The sequence below is a fragment of the Siphateles boraxobius genome, unplaced genomic scaffold (assembly GCF_051911475.1).
Source record: "Siphateles boraxobius isolate OS27281-9 unplaced genomic scaffold, OSU_SipBor_1 61, whole genome shotgun sequence".
Taxonomy (NCBI): Eukaryota; Metazoa; Chordata; class Actinopteri; order Cypriniformes; family Leuciscidae; genus Siphateles; species Siphateles boraxobius.
In genome coordinates, this window is record NW_027509188.1 from 4,521,908 (window position 1) to 4,538,752 (window position 16,845).

Below are 16,845 nucleotides of genomic sequence, written 5' to 3' on the forward strand. Positions count from 1 at the left end.
TGGCTAACTATAGCATTGGTATGCATAGCGCTAGAATGACTTCTAGAATACTTTTCCAATATGAAAAAGGATTGTTTACCTTGTAACATAAATCTGTGTGCTGCGACGGATCACAGGCAATGAATCGTTTTACTGGCGCCATTTGTAGGCTACAGCAAAGGGGACTGTAAGTTTGAGTTATTTTTCATTGCTTTTACTTTGTACACTATGTAGCCTAATCTGATAATGCTGGGGTAGCTGATTCCAAGGGTGATATATAATATGTCCACCGTAGGAGTTAAAACGCCCTCAAAGATCTTTTCCAAAAACAACATATTTTTTACAAAAAAAGATCAAAAACGTATCTCAAAGAACTTTAAATTCTCCATCGTTTTAGGGGCTTTAAAAAATCATCTATTTTGTCTACAGAACATGCATTGCTGGAAAATGTGCTACCACAAAAACCTAAAATTCTCGGGACCGCAGCATGTGTCCAAATTTTAATCTTAACCGTTCGATTTCATCAGAAACGATCTTAAAACAGGGCTTTACTTGTAAAACGCCGAACTTACCCTTTAAAAAGTATATATATATATATATTTTTTTAAATGTCCTATCGTTACGCGAGATAAGACCCCCCTCCTCAGCTGCGATCGTGGACAGCCGTTTCAAGCACTTCAAAGACCTTTGAAACGGCATTGATTTGGACTTCAAAACGCTGGTTGTCATTGTCAAGTCCATTATTCGAAGAAAAATCCAGAAAAGTTTTCCTCATAAAACTTATTTTCTCTTCCACTGAGGAAAGAAAGACATGGATATCTTGGATGGCATTGGGGTGAGTAAATTATTAAAATTGTTAAGGTTAACTAATCTTTTAAACAATAATTTTTATGTTTTGGAAAAATTGTAAATATAATCTAGAACATAAAAACAGTCAGAAAAACAACATTTCAACAGAAAACTGAATTTAAAAATACAAGTCAAGTCACCTTTATTTATATAGCTTTATACAATACAGATTGTTTCAAAGCAGCTTTACAGTGATAGCAGGAAAATGATTTATTTCAGGCTGTTGTTCAGCTGGAGTCAGTTCAGTGTTGATTCAGTTGTTAAGATCATCAATTATTAAATTAGTTCATTTCATCTGTAAAGCAGCTCTGTAGAAAACAGTGATGTCATTGTCCAGTTTGGGTAGTTTAAACAATACAAAAGTGGTTATTAAAAGATTGCAACAACCTTCTGAACTTGAGTTGAAAGATGAGTTGGCCCAGTCTTGTGTTTACGATACTGTGGAAAAGAGGAAACAATATCTGATATAAATACACTATATTTTCTATGAAATAATTTGCTATATCATATTTTCCGGACTTTAATAAATTGCGTTCTTTTCATTTTTATAATCTAAAACATGCTGTGATTTATTTATTTTATTTTATTTATTTATATTTATATAGTGCCTTTAGCCAAGGCGTGAACAATTTTTTTAAAAAAAATAAAGCTAGCTATATTTGAGATCAATAATAGTTTTTGATACATATATTTGATTCATATCAAACAAAAATGGGGGAAAAATGGTTTGATATAGAAAAGTTCCAGAGATCACTGCTAGCTAGGCAAGTAAGCAATAAAATAAATAAATAAAGAAAGAAATGGTGTATGCACTTAATTGTTTAAATCATTAGTGCTTTGCCTTTTAGATAGAATCTCACGTATTAAATGTGGTTCAAACCCTTTCTTTAGTAGTTATTTTCAGCACAGCACAACATGGATTTTCTATTTCACAAAGAATTAAACTCTGGATGCTGCTGATATGTTTTATTATTGAAAATGCACATACGTATTTCTATGCACTTTTGTAATTTTAGAATAGGACTTTTATTTTGGAGTTGTGATTGACGTCATAACGCTGCGCCGCACTCTTGCTTCTGTTGTGATTCGGCTGAAGAAGGTTAGTGTTTGTAAAGTGTTTAATTCAAAGCTATCCATTCAGGTAATTTCATAGTTTTAACAAGAATTGTAAACACAATGCGTTATTATTGAATGTAACTTTGTGATGCATTATCTAACATCAGTGCATGTTAATCTGTTTGAGTAAAGCGCATCCACACATGATTAACAGAAAATCTGCGTCGTCTCATTTCGCTCCCGTTATCATGAATCAGTTTATCATAAACACTAATTCAGTCACGGGTAGAGATGAGCAAAACAGAGCTTTTTGAAACTCCGAGTCAATTGAATCAAATACTTTTCATAATGATTAACGTTAAGTGATTCGAAGCGAACAGAAAACACTAACAATTTTTACTTTTTAAGATGTAATTACATATCATTAACTTCCAAATTTTAATACGAAATATTAATCTAAATATGAGATGTTTTATATTTTGTGTTCTTTTTATTAATTTGTAGTGCTAGTTTTGAGTCTGTTTATAACTTTTTGTCTAATCAGGTGATTTTAAAGTCCATTAACTCTCACTCTGACTGACTCTTACCAGTAAACTGAACTAGAGCCGACTGAGACACACACAGATATTTAGTCTTGAGTTTTTGTTTTTCTTTCTACTAATTATTCTCATCCTAAACATACTATTATAAAGATGGTGTTTATTAAAGTGGAGAGTGAAGACATGAGGATTGAAGAAACAATTAGAGTAAAACATGAAGAAACTGAGGAACAAACAAAGATGGCGTTTATTAAAGAGGAAAGTGAAGAAATGAAGATTGGAGAAACATTCAGAGTGAAAAAAGAAGATCCTGAGGAACAAACAGGTTGGTTTCATTCTCACAGCGAAACTCCGTCATTTGATCCTTATTAAAATGTCCAGCTCTACAGAAATTAAGGCTATTGATAGTTTTGAAGAATGAGTGTCCTAACAGAGTTTTCCCTGGGTCAAAAAGTGTCTTTTGGTGGTGGCAGTGAACTGTGAGCCCAGTAGCCTACTGACAATAAATCCAAAATAAATGCAAAGAAACAGTAATATAGATGTGTCCTATATATTCATGAATTAAAAATAATCACTGTCAGGACAGATCATAAAACAATGTGGTTAAAACTATTGTTTTTTAATACCGTTGTAAATGTGTGATAAGTCACTCACTCACTGACTGATTAAAAAAGTAGCATTACGTATAAAATTAGGCTGCCCCTGACTAAAGATTTTTCTAGTTGACTAGTAGTCATTCATTTGAGCCATTACTCAACTAACGCATGTTTATATTAACTTAATTACTTGAATGTATACTGGCTGGCAGGGATACTAAAAGATAATAAGCCTTTAAATATATATATTTTATATAGGTGTAATCTACAACATTCTGTGCTTGATTGCATGAATAAGCTTCTAAAAGTAGACATTTCAGGCTTTCTATAGATATTTCTCATGTCTGTGAGGCAAGCAATACGCTCACGTAGAATGAGACTGCAGAAAGCATAGCCTATCCTGTTCGTTTTTATTTTATGTTAAAGCACAATGTTTTGTTATTCCTTTAAACAAACAGAAAACCCCTTTACAGTTTCAACTCTTATAGGGTTAGTTCGCCCAAAAATGAAAATGATGTCATTAATTACTCACCCTCATGTCGTTCCATTCCCGTAAGACCTTTGTTCATCTTCAGAACACAAATTAAGATATTCTAACGAAATCCGAGAGCTTTCAGTGTGACTTATAAGAGCTTATTTGTTGATCTTGCAACATGTATAAGGTGATACAAGGCTGTTCTACAAACATTAGAAATGTACTGTTACATCCATCCAATGGGATCTAGATATTTGGAGATTTTTGACCTTTTGTCTTGTCCGAATTAGTACAGGAAAATTACTAGACATCCCATATTTGCTATCCTTAAAACAGTCTGGAATGTTGTTCAGGTTGTGAAGACATTTAAAACTGAGTATTATTGACATAACAGTGAAATATAATGACATTGACTCCTTGGGGAAGCATACGAGGAGAAAAGCAGAGAACCTAATACTGAGCCCTGTGGCACACCATACTTTCCTCGAGTAAATGAAGAGTCTTCTTATCAAACACAAGTCGTAGCAGTCGGCTAGATGTGACGGATGTCCACAAATGCCAACATAATTATAAATCTATCCAAGAGAATGTCATAGTCGGTGTTGGCGAAAGATCTAATGACTAGATACAGTTTAAAAGCAGTTTGTTTATTACTTATACATAAACAATGTGGCTTACAAGCTTAAGCTTAATTCTCTCCGTGCCAGGAGGCACACAAGGCTTGGACATCACTCCTCCATTGGGTTCGGTTTGCAGCTGCACGTCGTGCTGTGTTCCACGTGTTCCAGCCTGCACCGTTTCGTTCCAGTTCCACCATTCGCCGCCAAGTTGTTTTTGGGCGGCCTCTTTTCCTTCTTCCTTCAGGTGTCCACCCGAGGGCCACAGCACAGTCGTCCGTTCTGTCCTTCCTCAGCACATGGCCGATCCAGTTCCATCTCCGTCTCCTCACCTCCTCACTGATTTTCTTTGTTTCTGCCATCTCTAGAACGGACTTGTTGGAGACGTGTTGCTGCCATCGAATCTTAAAAAACTTCCGTAAGCATTTGGTCTGGAATATGTCTAGCTTCTTCTCCTCTCCTTTGGTTAGTTTCCAGGCCTCGCATCCATAAAGCAGAACCGAAAGTACTAAGCTCTTGAAAAGGGAGGTTTTGGTCTTCCTGCTGATATCACTGGCTTGCCATATGTTTGATAGCCTTTTGAACTGCGCGCTTGCCAGTGCCACTCTTTTCTTGACATCCACTGTGCCTCCACCATCCTTAGTGACGTTTGCACCCAGATACGTGAAGCTCTCCACCTCCTCTACCTCGCTTTCTCCAACCTTCAGCTTGTTGTCGCTCTTGCTGTTGACCTTCATTATCTTGCACTTCTTGTCATTCAGTTTTAGGCCAACCTTGGCTGCATTGACCTCTAATCTGGTTGTTTTGTGCTGAATGTGATCCATTGTTGAAGATAGAAGGGCAAGGTCATCTGCAAAGTCAAGGTCTTCCAGCATGGTATTGAGGCTTACATCCTGACTGATATTGTTCACAAATACAGTTTCTCTGCAAAACTGAACATAGTTTAGATGCCAATGTTTTTCAAATATTTTACACCTAAATTGCTGGTTTACAAGTTTACTTATTGGTCAAACTGTGGGTTTTAGGTAACTGTTTGATGCGTATTTGGGATGTGTCCTTAAAAGTAAAGAGTAAACAAAATTGTAAAGAGGATTCTGCATACATGCTAGGGCTGTAATGATTCATTGATTAAAGTCGAGTACTCAATTTAAAAAAAATCCTCGACTGCAATTTACTCGTGTCGAATAACCGGCAAAATACAGGAAGTGGCGCATTCCACAGACAAGAATCCATGAACCGCATTAATACACCGTTTTCTATGGCTATGTGGCTATGTGATATATTAAAAACCATTTACAATCATAATATAGCACAGTGCTATCATGAAATCACAAAGGCTGCGAATCAGTTGAAAATACAGGTCCTTCTCAAAAAATTAGCATATTGTGATAAAGTTAATTATTTTCCATAATGTAATGATAAAAATTAAACTTTCATATATTTTAGATGCATTGCACACCAACTGAAATATTTCAAGTCTTTTATTGTTTTAATACTGATGATTTTGGCATACAGCTCATGAAAACCCAAAATACTTATCTCAAAAAATTTGCATATTTCATCCGACCAATAAAAGAAGTGTTTTTAATACAAAAAAAGTCAACCTTCAAATAATTATGTTCAGTTATGCACTCAATACTTGGTCGGGAATCCTTTTGCAGAAATGACTGCTTCAATGCGGCGTGGCATGGAGGCAATCAGCCTGTGGCACTGCTGAGGTGTTATGGAGGCCCAGGATGCTTCGATAGCGGCCTTAAGCTCATCCAGAGTGTTGGGTCTTGCGTCTCTCAACTTTCTCTTCACAATATCCCACAGATTCTCTTTGGGGTTCAGGTCAGGAGAGTTGGCAGGCCAATTGAGCACAGTAATACCATGGTCAGTAAACCATTTACCAGTGGTTTTGGCACAGTGAGCAGGTGCAAGGTCGTTCTGAAAAGTGAAATCTTCATCTCCATAAAGCTTTTCAGCAGATGGAAGCATAAAGTGCTCCAAAATCTCCTGATAGCTAGCTGCATTGACCCTGCCCTTGATAAAACACAGTGGACCAACACCAGCAGCTGACATGGCACCCCAGACCATCACTGACTGTGGGTACTTGACACTGGACTTCAGGCATTTTGGCATTTCCTTCTCCCCAGTCTTCCTCCAGACTCTGGCACCTTGATTTCTGAATGACATGCAAAATTTGCTTTCATCCGAAAAAAGTACTTTGGACCAATGAGCAACAGTCCAGGTCAGGCGCTTCTGCCGCTGTTTCTGGTTCAAAAGTGGCTTGACCTGGGGAATGCGGCACCTGTAGCCCATTTCCTGCACACGCCTGTGCACGGTGGCTCTGGATGTTTCTACTCCAGACTCAGTCCACTGCTTCCGCAGGTTCCCCAAGGTCTGGAATCGGTCCTTCTCCACAATCTTACTCAGGGTCCGGTCACCTCTTCTCGTTGTGCAGCGTTTTTGCCACACTTTTTCCTTCCCACAGACTTCCCACTGAGGAGCCTTGATACAGCACTCTGGGAACAGCCTATTTGTGCAGAAATTTCTTTCTGTGTCTTACCCTCTTGCTTGAGGGTGTCAATGATGGCCTTCTGGACAGCAGTCAGGTCGGCAGTCTTACCCATGATTGCGGTTTTGAGTAATGAAACAGGCTGGGAGTTTTTAAAAGCCTCAGGAATCTTTTGCAGGTGTTTAGAGTTAATTAGTTTATTCAGACGATTAGGTTAATAGCTCGTTTAGAGACCCTTTTCATGATATGGTAATCTTTTGAGATAATCATCAGTATTAAAACAATAAAAGACCTGAAATATTTCAGTTGGTGTGCAAGGAATCTAAAATATATGAAAGTTTAATTTTTATCATTACATTATGGAAAATAATGAACTTTATCACAATATGCTAATTTTTTGAGAAGGACCTGTATATGCGCTGTTTTTTTCCCCCACAGAGAAGCGTGAACCTTTAATTATTTACATGCGTGCAGATTGTGTTAAAAGTACCTCAGCTCCGTTCACAGTAAACGCTGCGAAAGCGTTGTGTTGAAACGCAAAACCTCTGACGCGTGTTTCATAGTTGCACTGTCATCATTTATATGTCTGCTTATAATGTTCATCTGCACGTAGTGTGCGCGTTTTCACAAGATTCATAGCACAACTCATTTGTAAATCTATGCCAACACAGGAGAATATATAAATATCTTTTTGAAATATGTGACCTGATCCAGCAAAATGAGTCACAGTGACCCAAATTTCAAAATTGAGATTTTGGTATTAATGGAAAGAGAATGGTTGTACCATACCTTGAATGGTTGTAAATATATACACATTTGAATTATGGTCGTCTGCACTCTTTTTCCAATTAAAAACCTGAGAAAATCGCTTTTAAAGTTGATATCTTTCAAAATCCATTAAAAGGGATAAACTATTTATTTTACAGCTTAATTTGACCAAAGACATTAATATATATATAAAAATGCTATAAAACCAGGCTGAAGCTCAAATTATTTTAAAGTTTTTTTTTAATAAATAATTTAACAGTACCTTTTACGAAAATTTACTAAAATCAGAAAGATTGAACGGAGGTGCTACATTTTTGCTTGAGAGAGGGTGTGTGTGTGTGTGTGTGTGTGTGTGTGTAAGAGAAAGTGAGAGGCAGAGAGACAAGGAAACAGAGATCAAATAATGCTAGTCTTTGCAATCATATATTTGTGTAGGGTAGTTGACAATAACAGTGTAACAAATTGATAACGCAGATAACAAAAGTTAAAACCCTGTATTGGGTTAATCAAACACTTGTAATGGATTCGCCTTGCAGATAAATAGCTACACTCATTCACATTTGCACTCACTCACATCCATACACAGTAAATACACTCACTCAGATTCAAATTTGACATTAAATTCACCTTTCAGCTCTTCTCTTCTAAGCTGGGCAGGGAGAGGGACAACTTACTTTCTCAACTGGCGGTTTTGGGCAAATCTTTATTACACAGAGCGCTCGCTGCGAGTCTGACAGGAGGGTGGCTGGAGCAATCGCGTGACGGTCAGTCGAAACGGCTTCCCATCGACAAATGATCAGCATTTGTGTACATTTCTAAGCTTTTTGATTTGTTCTATACAACGTGCAACACCATTTGGAAAGCAGAGATAGTGACGTGTCAGGGGATACCCGGGAAATGCTCAGAGGTGACGATAGGAGTTGAGAAAAGCAATGTTCATTTCCAGCGAATTTAGTAAAACTTTGTAAACTTTAATAGTAATTTAAATAACTTTACTCAATTATCTGGACTACGAAACTTTGGGAGATTATTTTTGAATGTCTGTTCTTTGAAATTAGCAAAAAAAAACTATTTCATTGTTTTTCCACATAATCAGCCCATATATTAAAATGGAACGTTGCCACTTCCGACTCATCTCGCCAGATCGGGTCACATATTATGAAATATATAAAATATATTGTTGTTCATCGCGATTTCAAAATAAAATGTAACCCTTGCACTGAGTTTGCATGTTTTGACATGCACATGTTCTTGTTCAAGAAATTACAGCAGCTGTTGCATTTCTATCGTACAGAAGTGACCAAATATTAAAGGTTAAGTTGACATTTGAATTAAATTTTCTTTGGCCAATTTTAAACAAGGATTTGATCATGCCTTCATGTAACCAATCCGTCGGTGCTCTCTGTGAACATTTGTTTTTACGTAATGTACATAAGTTATGTTTATATTAGTTTATATCATTTATTTTACATGGTGTATTTAAACAGTGTTGTTCAATAAAACCCATATGATTACTTTGATATTATATTTGAACAAATAATTATTGCTTGTTATATATTTAGGTAACACTTTACAATAAGGTTCATTAGTTGACATTAGTTAATGTATTAACCAACATGAACTGACAATGAACCATACTTTTGTAACTGTATTTATTAATCTTTGTTAATGTTAGTTTTTTTTGTTCATGTTAGTTCACAGTACATTAATGTTAGCAAATACAACCTTTGATTTTAATAATGTATTAGTAAATGTTGAAATTAATATTAACTAAGATTAATAAATGCTGTAGAAATATTGTTCATTCTTAGTATGTGAACTAATGAACCTTATTGTAAAGTGTTACCAATTTGTATTTTTAAGTAATTTTAAAGGCTATTGTTCACTTGGATCTATTTTTATTTCCACAATTTTTTATCCAATTACTTGATTAATCGATGGAGTAATCAGTAGAATACCTGATTACTAAAATAATGCCTATATGTTTGGTGTCTGTTGTTTGGTGTCATTATTAACTTAATAACTAACATTATTAAGTATATTTTCACCTTAGACCTGACAGCGCTGAAAGAGGAGAGTGGAGTACTGAATGAAACAAAGGAGAACAACCAGTATGATTTCACAACTGGAGAAAACTCGTTTAGTTGCTCAAAGACTGAAAAGACCTCCTCACGAAAAAGAGTTAAAAAACCTCAAACTAACTTCACCTGCCAGCAGTGTGGAAGGAGTTTCAAGAAAAAAGGAAGCCTCAAAACCCACATGAGAGTTCATAAGAGAGAGAAGCCTTACACCTGCCCTCAGTGTGGAAAGGGTTTCACTCAAACGGGAAGCTTTAACAGGCACATTAGACTTCACAATGGAGAGAAGCCCTACCTTTGCAAACTGTGTGGGAAGAGTTTCACGACAGATCTAAACCTAAGGTATCACATGAACAGTCACACTGGAGAGAAGCCTTTCACATGTGATCAGTGTGGAAAGAGTTTGAGACACAAGGTAACCCTTAAACAGCACATGAGGCTTCACTCAAAAGAGACCTGTTTTAAGTGTCATCAGTGTGGGGCGAGATTTAAAGACAGTAGACACCTTGAGAATCATGTAATAAGTCACACTGGAGAGAAGCCTTTCATGTGCTATCAGTGTGGAAAGGGTTTCACACTTAAAGGAAACCTGCAGACTCACTTGAGAATTCACTCGGGAGAGAAGCCTTTCACTTGTCCTCAGTGTGGAAAAAGTTTTACACTCAATGGAAACCTTCAGACTCACATGAGAATTCACACCGGAGAGAGGCCTTTCACGTGTATTCAGTGTGAAGGGAGTTTCACCTATAAAAGAGACCTGAAGCGTCATTGGAAAAAATGTTGTGGAAACACATCGCAGTGTTCCTCAGCGTAGCAAGATACTTAGAAAAAGGAGCAATTTCAAAGTCATTTGTGCATTCACAAAGGCAGAAGGCGGCAATTTAATTGGGATTAGTGTAATAAAACAATTACACACTTTAGATAGTTCAATTCTCACTATTTAACTATGACTTTTGCCTCAAACTCCTAATTACTGCTTGTTAATAGTAAGGTAGTTAAGTTTAGGTGTTGGGTGGATTAAGGGATGTAAAATAAGGTCACATAGAATCCGAAACTTATAAGGCTTATAAGTACTAATAAACAGAAAATATCCTAGTTATTGACAACCAATATTCTAGTAATATGCATGCTAATAATCAACTAGTTAATAGTGAGAATTGGACCCTATACTAAAGTGGTATAAAAAAAGATTCTGTCATAAGACTGGGACAAACAAAACCGACTTCAATGTATTTGTGGCAAGGAAAGCCTACTGTGTTTCGGCCAAAAAGCTGCACTTGAACACCAAAAGGACTAAAGGCAACTGTCAATTAGCACATGCAAACTTGTATATAATCGTCAGAACAGATGATGCTCCTACACGTCATTTATTTGCATCTGTCTCTTTGGCTTGATGCTGTTTATTTTCTTTTGTCATGTAAATGCCTATGACCATACTTGACCATCTCCTTTGATAAAGTTTCAAATATTGAGTGGTTGCAGGAGAGACGAAGCGTCCTCATATTTTTTATTCAGTTTAACACCTCAAAACTTCTGTCCTTCTGTGAAACAATAATGTAAAAGAAAAATTGTCATGGGAGCACTGAGCAAGAATCAAGGCTTCATCTGTATTTTTATGGACAGTTCTGAAATGTGTTTGTCCGACCAAATTTTAAGTAGGCATTTTACCTCGTTCACCTCGTGTCTATGCTCACACTAGCCGCGCAAAACTATTGCGAAATGATAGCGTTTCCATTAAAGGGTAACTAAACCCCTGGTCATAGCCTGACTCCACCCACTGGCAATATGTGAAAAATGCTGGAAAAGTGGGTAGAGCCCAGCGGAGATGGAGGGGACGAACCGAAGCCGGGGCTGAGCGGGGGGGGCGTGCACCTGAGACCCGCAGTGAGGGATTAATTGACAGCTGCTGTCAGACTCTAAAATGGAGAGTGACTGGAGTGACGCAAGTAGCTTTGCAACAGAGCGGTCATTTGAAGTGGAGGATGTTGAATTGTCTGTGGACAGGGCCAGAGCCATATCAATTCGAGCCGCTGGCTCAAACTGCGGTCTTAACTCCCGCATCGCGATCGGCATCCGATGAGTTTTATCGAGTTGATGTCAATAGCGCGTGCTCTCTGTAGGCATATTCATGTTTTGCTGCTATGTGAAAAAATCCAGCAAAATGCCCCGCGCATTTGTCGACCCCAGAGGATTAACTTTAGCCTAACCATAAATTGTGATTAATATATGATCACTCGCCTCAAGACGCCGCTGCAAAGTAGAGTTTGGGCGTGTAGTCTAATATGTTGTCATTGTTCATTGCCGGAGTCGAAACAGTGGTTTTGATGAAACAAGGTGGTTTTTATACTGCCAAAGGGCGCGGTAGCTCGTACTAAGGGCGTAGTGAGCTGGCACCTGTTTACGTCACCTGCCACTGCTTATGTCACGTACCACCGCAATCATCCAATAGGAAAATTCAACTGCAGTAGCAACCGTTCAACCTGAAGAGGGTAGCACTCGGAAGTTTTTACACCATATATTGTAGAATTAAAACACTTTATAGCCAAATGTCAAAAAAGTTACTTGAATCAAAGAACAGCACTAATAAAGCCCCATTCTTACAGATCATTAACTAAAAAAAGTTGGTTTAGGGTTTAGTTACCCTTTAACCAATGCATAATAATGTAAATGCAAAAAAGATATTATATAGTAGTTATGCAAAATATTCCTTTTTCGAATTGCCTGAAAAACCACCTCATGCAAGCTTAAATGCTTTTTTGAAATATTTGGGAGTTTTGCGAAATCTACGTGTTTCCATTGGGCATATTGTCAATTTGCCATTTTAATTTGCGCAATTTGAAGGGTAATGGAAACGCGGCTACTGTCAGTCCATAGTCAATAATTTAGATCAGATTCCAATTTTCAAATAATTAGTTGTCCACACTGCATCACAACTGTTCATATCTGATTTGTGTCCTGTTAGTTTTTCGGAATATCTGCATTGGTTTCTATGGCAATGATGTTGCATTGTTTGGCATACGCTGGGACCACTGCATCTTCTGAGGCAGCGGCGGAAAAGTAGGAGGTTGGTATCTGTATATGTGTCTTTATTCCGTGCTGTCGTCTCCGCCCGTTTCCTATAACAATGTCTGACATGTTTGTGTTTTACATGGCGTGAGAAAGTCACATAAACCACGGGAAATCCGATTAGAGCAGTCAGACTGAAACTGATTCCATGTGATTTCTTTTTTTCTTCTTGGTTTGATTTCAAAGATCTATTAACTGCAAACATGTATTTCAAGTTTTCTTTAAGTATGTTGTAAGTGTATATATAAGTAATGAGTACATGGTAAAGATAAACAGCCACATCTGCCTGGTTAAAAAAAGTTTAAAACTTTTTGATTTGACTTGAATTAAATTATTTCATTGCTATGCATTCCTCCTGCCATCCACAGTTATGCAGTCAAATTAGGGTGTATAAAACACCAAAGAGTTATTTTTAATGCATTAAATTTCTATGAAATTTCTCTGAACATCACATTTTCTCAATCCAATAGAGCAGCTTTGAGATGTGCATCCCAAACAGTTAAACTTCATCCTCTACAGTTAAAGACCTGGGTCTTATATTAGACAGCGACTTGTCTTTCGAAAATCATATTTCATGTTACAAAAACAGCCTTCTTCCACCTCAGAACAATTGCTAAGCTCTGGATCATGCTCAGGGCAGGATTTAGGGCGGTGGGGGCCCCCAGGGCTTGAGTTATTTTTGGGCCCTACCTTCTATACATGACTTTAAATAGCTTGTGTACCTGTATGTATCATTTTGTTCTATGTATTAGAGCTACACGATTCTGGATGAATTGAGAATAAAATAGAGATCAGGATTCTGAACAAACTAAACAAAATAACATAATTTGTTAATTGCTGAAGTCTATTTAAAATGTTTAATTAATCTGTATTATTAAAAAAACTTGGTTTGAATGAATGATTCAATTACTCTCAAATACTTCACTTGTTTCATGGATGAATCAGCATTTTTGAATGAATTTCCTGAATGAACGATTCAATGACAAATATTTTTTTAACCGTCATTTGTCGCCACCTGGTGGTGTAACATTATATTCGATCCAATCGTTATTTGAAGTGCAAAGCTACTTTTCAAAAGGTGATTTTCTCTATTTTGATCGCTACAGTAGACGGTGTTAATGTTAAAAAACTGAATAATTTGTGACCACTGATTGAAGCTTGAAAAACTTTTTCCCAATAAATAAATAAATGATTAAAAAAAAGTTCAAAGCGATCGTGTTTATTCCAATGCACAAATGTCTTTGGAAGATAAAAAACTTCTTTACCTGGAAAACATATTGAAAAACAAACAAATACCTTGTAAGGTTGCAATCATAACAAATAATTTTTATTACATGTAAATAGCTAAATCTATGAGTGTATAAATCTTTAAAAAAAACTGTTCTTGGTAAGTGCTGACATATTGTATAGATTGCCTATATGTCCTATACAGTCTGGAGATGTATACATGTATACAGTGTTAGGCTGACTTTCACCTATGACTACATCACATAAACGACAATTTTAGAGTATAATATATAACAAAATTAAATAAACATTTTCTCTCTCATTATCATGGCATTTTAAAGATAATAAATAATTTTAAGATAATAGTAATTTAGTATTTTAGCAATTTTTAAAAAAAAATATATAACATGCCTAACTTAGTTAAAATTGTAGGAGTAATATTAGATAGAAATTATAATACAGGAAGTGCCTTCAGCTGCAAGAAGATATCAATATAACTCATTGAACAAAGTGCAAGATAAAGTGTGTGTGTGTGTGTGTGTGTAGTACGTGAGTGAGTAGATGGATATTGTAGTGACCTTTGGAAAAAAATCAAACCTATGCACACAAATTAGTAATGTACAGAAAATAAAAAGGTACACTATCATAGCTTTAAAAAGCATGACATCATACAACAACAGAATCCAGAGGATTATTGAGGATGCAGGACAACCAGCTATTTATGCATTTCAGCGATCTAGTCTAGAGCTCATGAATGCATGAACTAACTTTTCTGCATCAGAAACCGATAGCATGTTCCAGAGCTTAGAAATTGTTCTGAGGTGGACAAGGGCTATTTTTGTAACATGAAATATGAATTTCGAAAGACAAGTTGCTGTCTAATATAACAAATCTAAACATCAATTAGTTCAAAGGGTTAGTTCATCCAAAAACTCTGGCATTAATTTACTCACCCTCATGTCGTTTCAAACCCGTAAGACATGAGTTTATCTTCAGAACACAAATGAAGATCTTTTTAATGAAATCTGAGAGTTTTCTGTCTCTCCATTGACTATCTACGCAACTACCACTTTCAAGCCCCAGAATAGTAGTTAATACAACATTAAAGTAATCCATGTGACTCCAGTGGTTTAACCTCAATCTTGTGTGACACAAGTGTTTTTTTTGTGTGCAATTTAAGCGAATTGAATTTCAGCTCATGAAGTTACTAACCCCCTAAAATAAATTCCGTTTTTGAAATCTGGTGTATATCTGGTTTAGGCTCATGCTAGGGATATTGTCAATATTCTATAATATGGTGCTTGGTATCGTTGGAAAGGGGACCTTTTAGGCTTTAAGCCCAGTACTGAATCTGTCTGACAAACACAGAGGTCACATGACTTCTTTAACCCTCAGGGGTCTGAGGGGTTTTCTGGGTCCTGGAGGTGTTCTGACATGCTCTGACATTTGTGCTTTTTTCAGTTATTTATAAACATGTTAATGGCAAAGGCGTAAATTCACTCTATATAGCACAAACGGGGCTACTGTAATATGTGAGCAAGATGTATGTACATGTTTGTATTTTTGAGAGAATATTGTTTATGCTTGTTTATTGAAAAAACTAAAACTTAAAGTGTCTGAAATAAGGCCACAAAACACATACTAAATATGTGTCTACAAGACTTTTGAATGAGTGTTGTTGCATAGAGTTTTTGCTTCAAAATGATCTGAAAATCATCCTGCCTAATCATTTACACAAAACAATACATCGATTTAAATTTTATAAGACACCTTTTGTTTGGAAAGGCAATCTGCGTGGAGGCGTGTTCACACCTGAGAAGACAAAGGCCGGATAATGTGCCGCATACATAATGAGCTGCATATTAATTAGCCCTTTCACACAGGAGTGTCAAAGAACGCAAGGACAAAAGAAATTATCTATATATACATATTTTACAATTAGAAATTGTAACCAATTACAAATAGGTTACAATTACAACAACAATTACAATTTTAACAATATTTCAAGTGTATTCTTTCTTTGTAAAAAGTATACATTTTATCATACGTATTAAAAAAGGGAAGGATTCATTATTTTGAATATCGGAACAACACTATAATAACATCTTAGTTGATAATTCAATATACCTACTTTATTTTTGACAAAACATCATACTATAGTATATTTAACATGAGCAGAAATTGGTGAACAAAAGCGTACCTATTTAATGTGACCGTAGTCTTTTTTTTACAGTCAAAACTTTATAATCTATTCAAAACTAATCACAAAATCTTGTCTAAACATTCATATTTAGTCTGTAACATATTGTGTATGATTTATTAGCATATACATGTTAATTTGCAGTTTGCTGCTTATACAGACATTTTATTTCAACATATTTCAGTCTATTTTTACTCATCTTAGTAGGCTATAGCAATATAGTTTGGATGTGTTCATGTAAATTTAATAACATGTTTACTAATGTAGATGCGAGAGTGAATGAACGGCACAGACACGCGCTGTATAACTGTAGTAAACAAAGCGGCGATACCAGCTCACTTTTTTCCTTATCAGTGCAAAAGAGACTCAAATTACTTTGTTGATTTTGATCTTACATATAAGTGCTGTACACCATTACATCCTGTTAAGTGTCTATTTTTTTTGTGGGTACTCACAATAAAAACAAAGTGTTGTGCTTTTCGTCAAATAAAGAAAAATAAACATGATGCGCTTTTTACCTTCTCTCGTCAGTGAAGTCCATTCTGTAACGCGTCCGAAATATGAACTGTAACTCTGTCAATACTTGTCACAGAGATACGAGAGATTTCTCTTTATAAAGCTGAAATTCTCTTCTTTTAAATGAAGTAATTTATTTAAAAAAAACAAATATTCTTAGTTTATGTAATCTGTATGAAAAGAGAGAGATGTCAGTATTTTTCTTTCCAGAAAGAAATTTTTCTTTTAAATCATCTTCTTTTGATGGTGTATGATACACACTTCAGATTCTTTGTACTGGCTGTCCATTCTTAATCCAGATCTAAATCTCCTCTACTCAGTTCTATTGTGCAAGAGTATCCCACTATCACAGTACACTGTAAAAAAAAATCCTAATTTT

At 36.0% G+C, this 16,845-nt stretch overlaps 1 protein-coding gene across 1 annotated transcript; it reads left to right on the forward strand.

Annotated features, from left to right (window-relative positions):
- Positions 1–1,873: 1,873 nt before the first annotated feature.
- On the forward strand, positions 1,874–13,417 carry LOC143718623 (uncharacterized). Its single transcript, XM_077209644.1, has 3 exons — positions 1,874–1,927; positions 2,577–2,748; positions 9,433–13,417. The coding sequence occupies exons 2-3, from the start codon at positions 2,577–2,579 to the stop codon at positions 10,269–10,271; spliced, it is 1,011 nt and encodes a 336-aa protein (XP_077065759.1). The 5' UTR covers positions 1,874–1,927; the 3' UTR covers positions 10,272–13,417.
- The last annotated feature ends 3,428 nt before the right edge of the window (positions 13,418–16,845 follow it).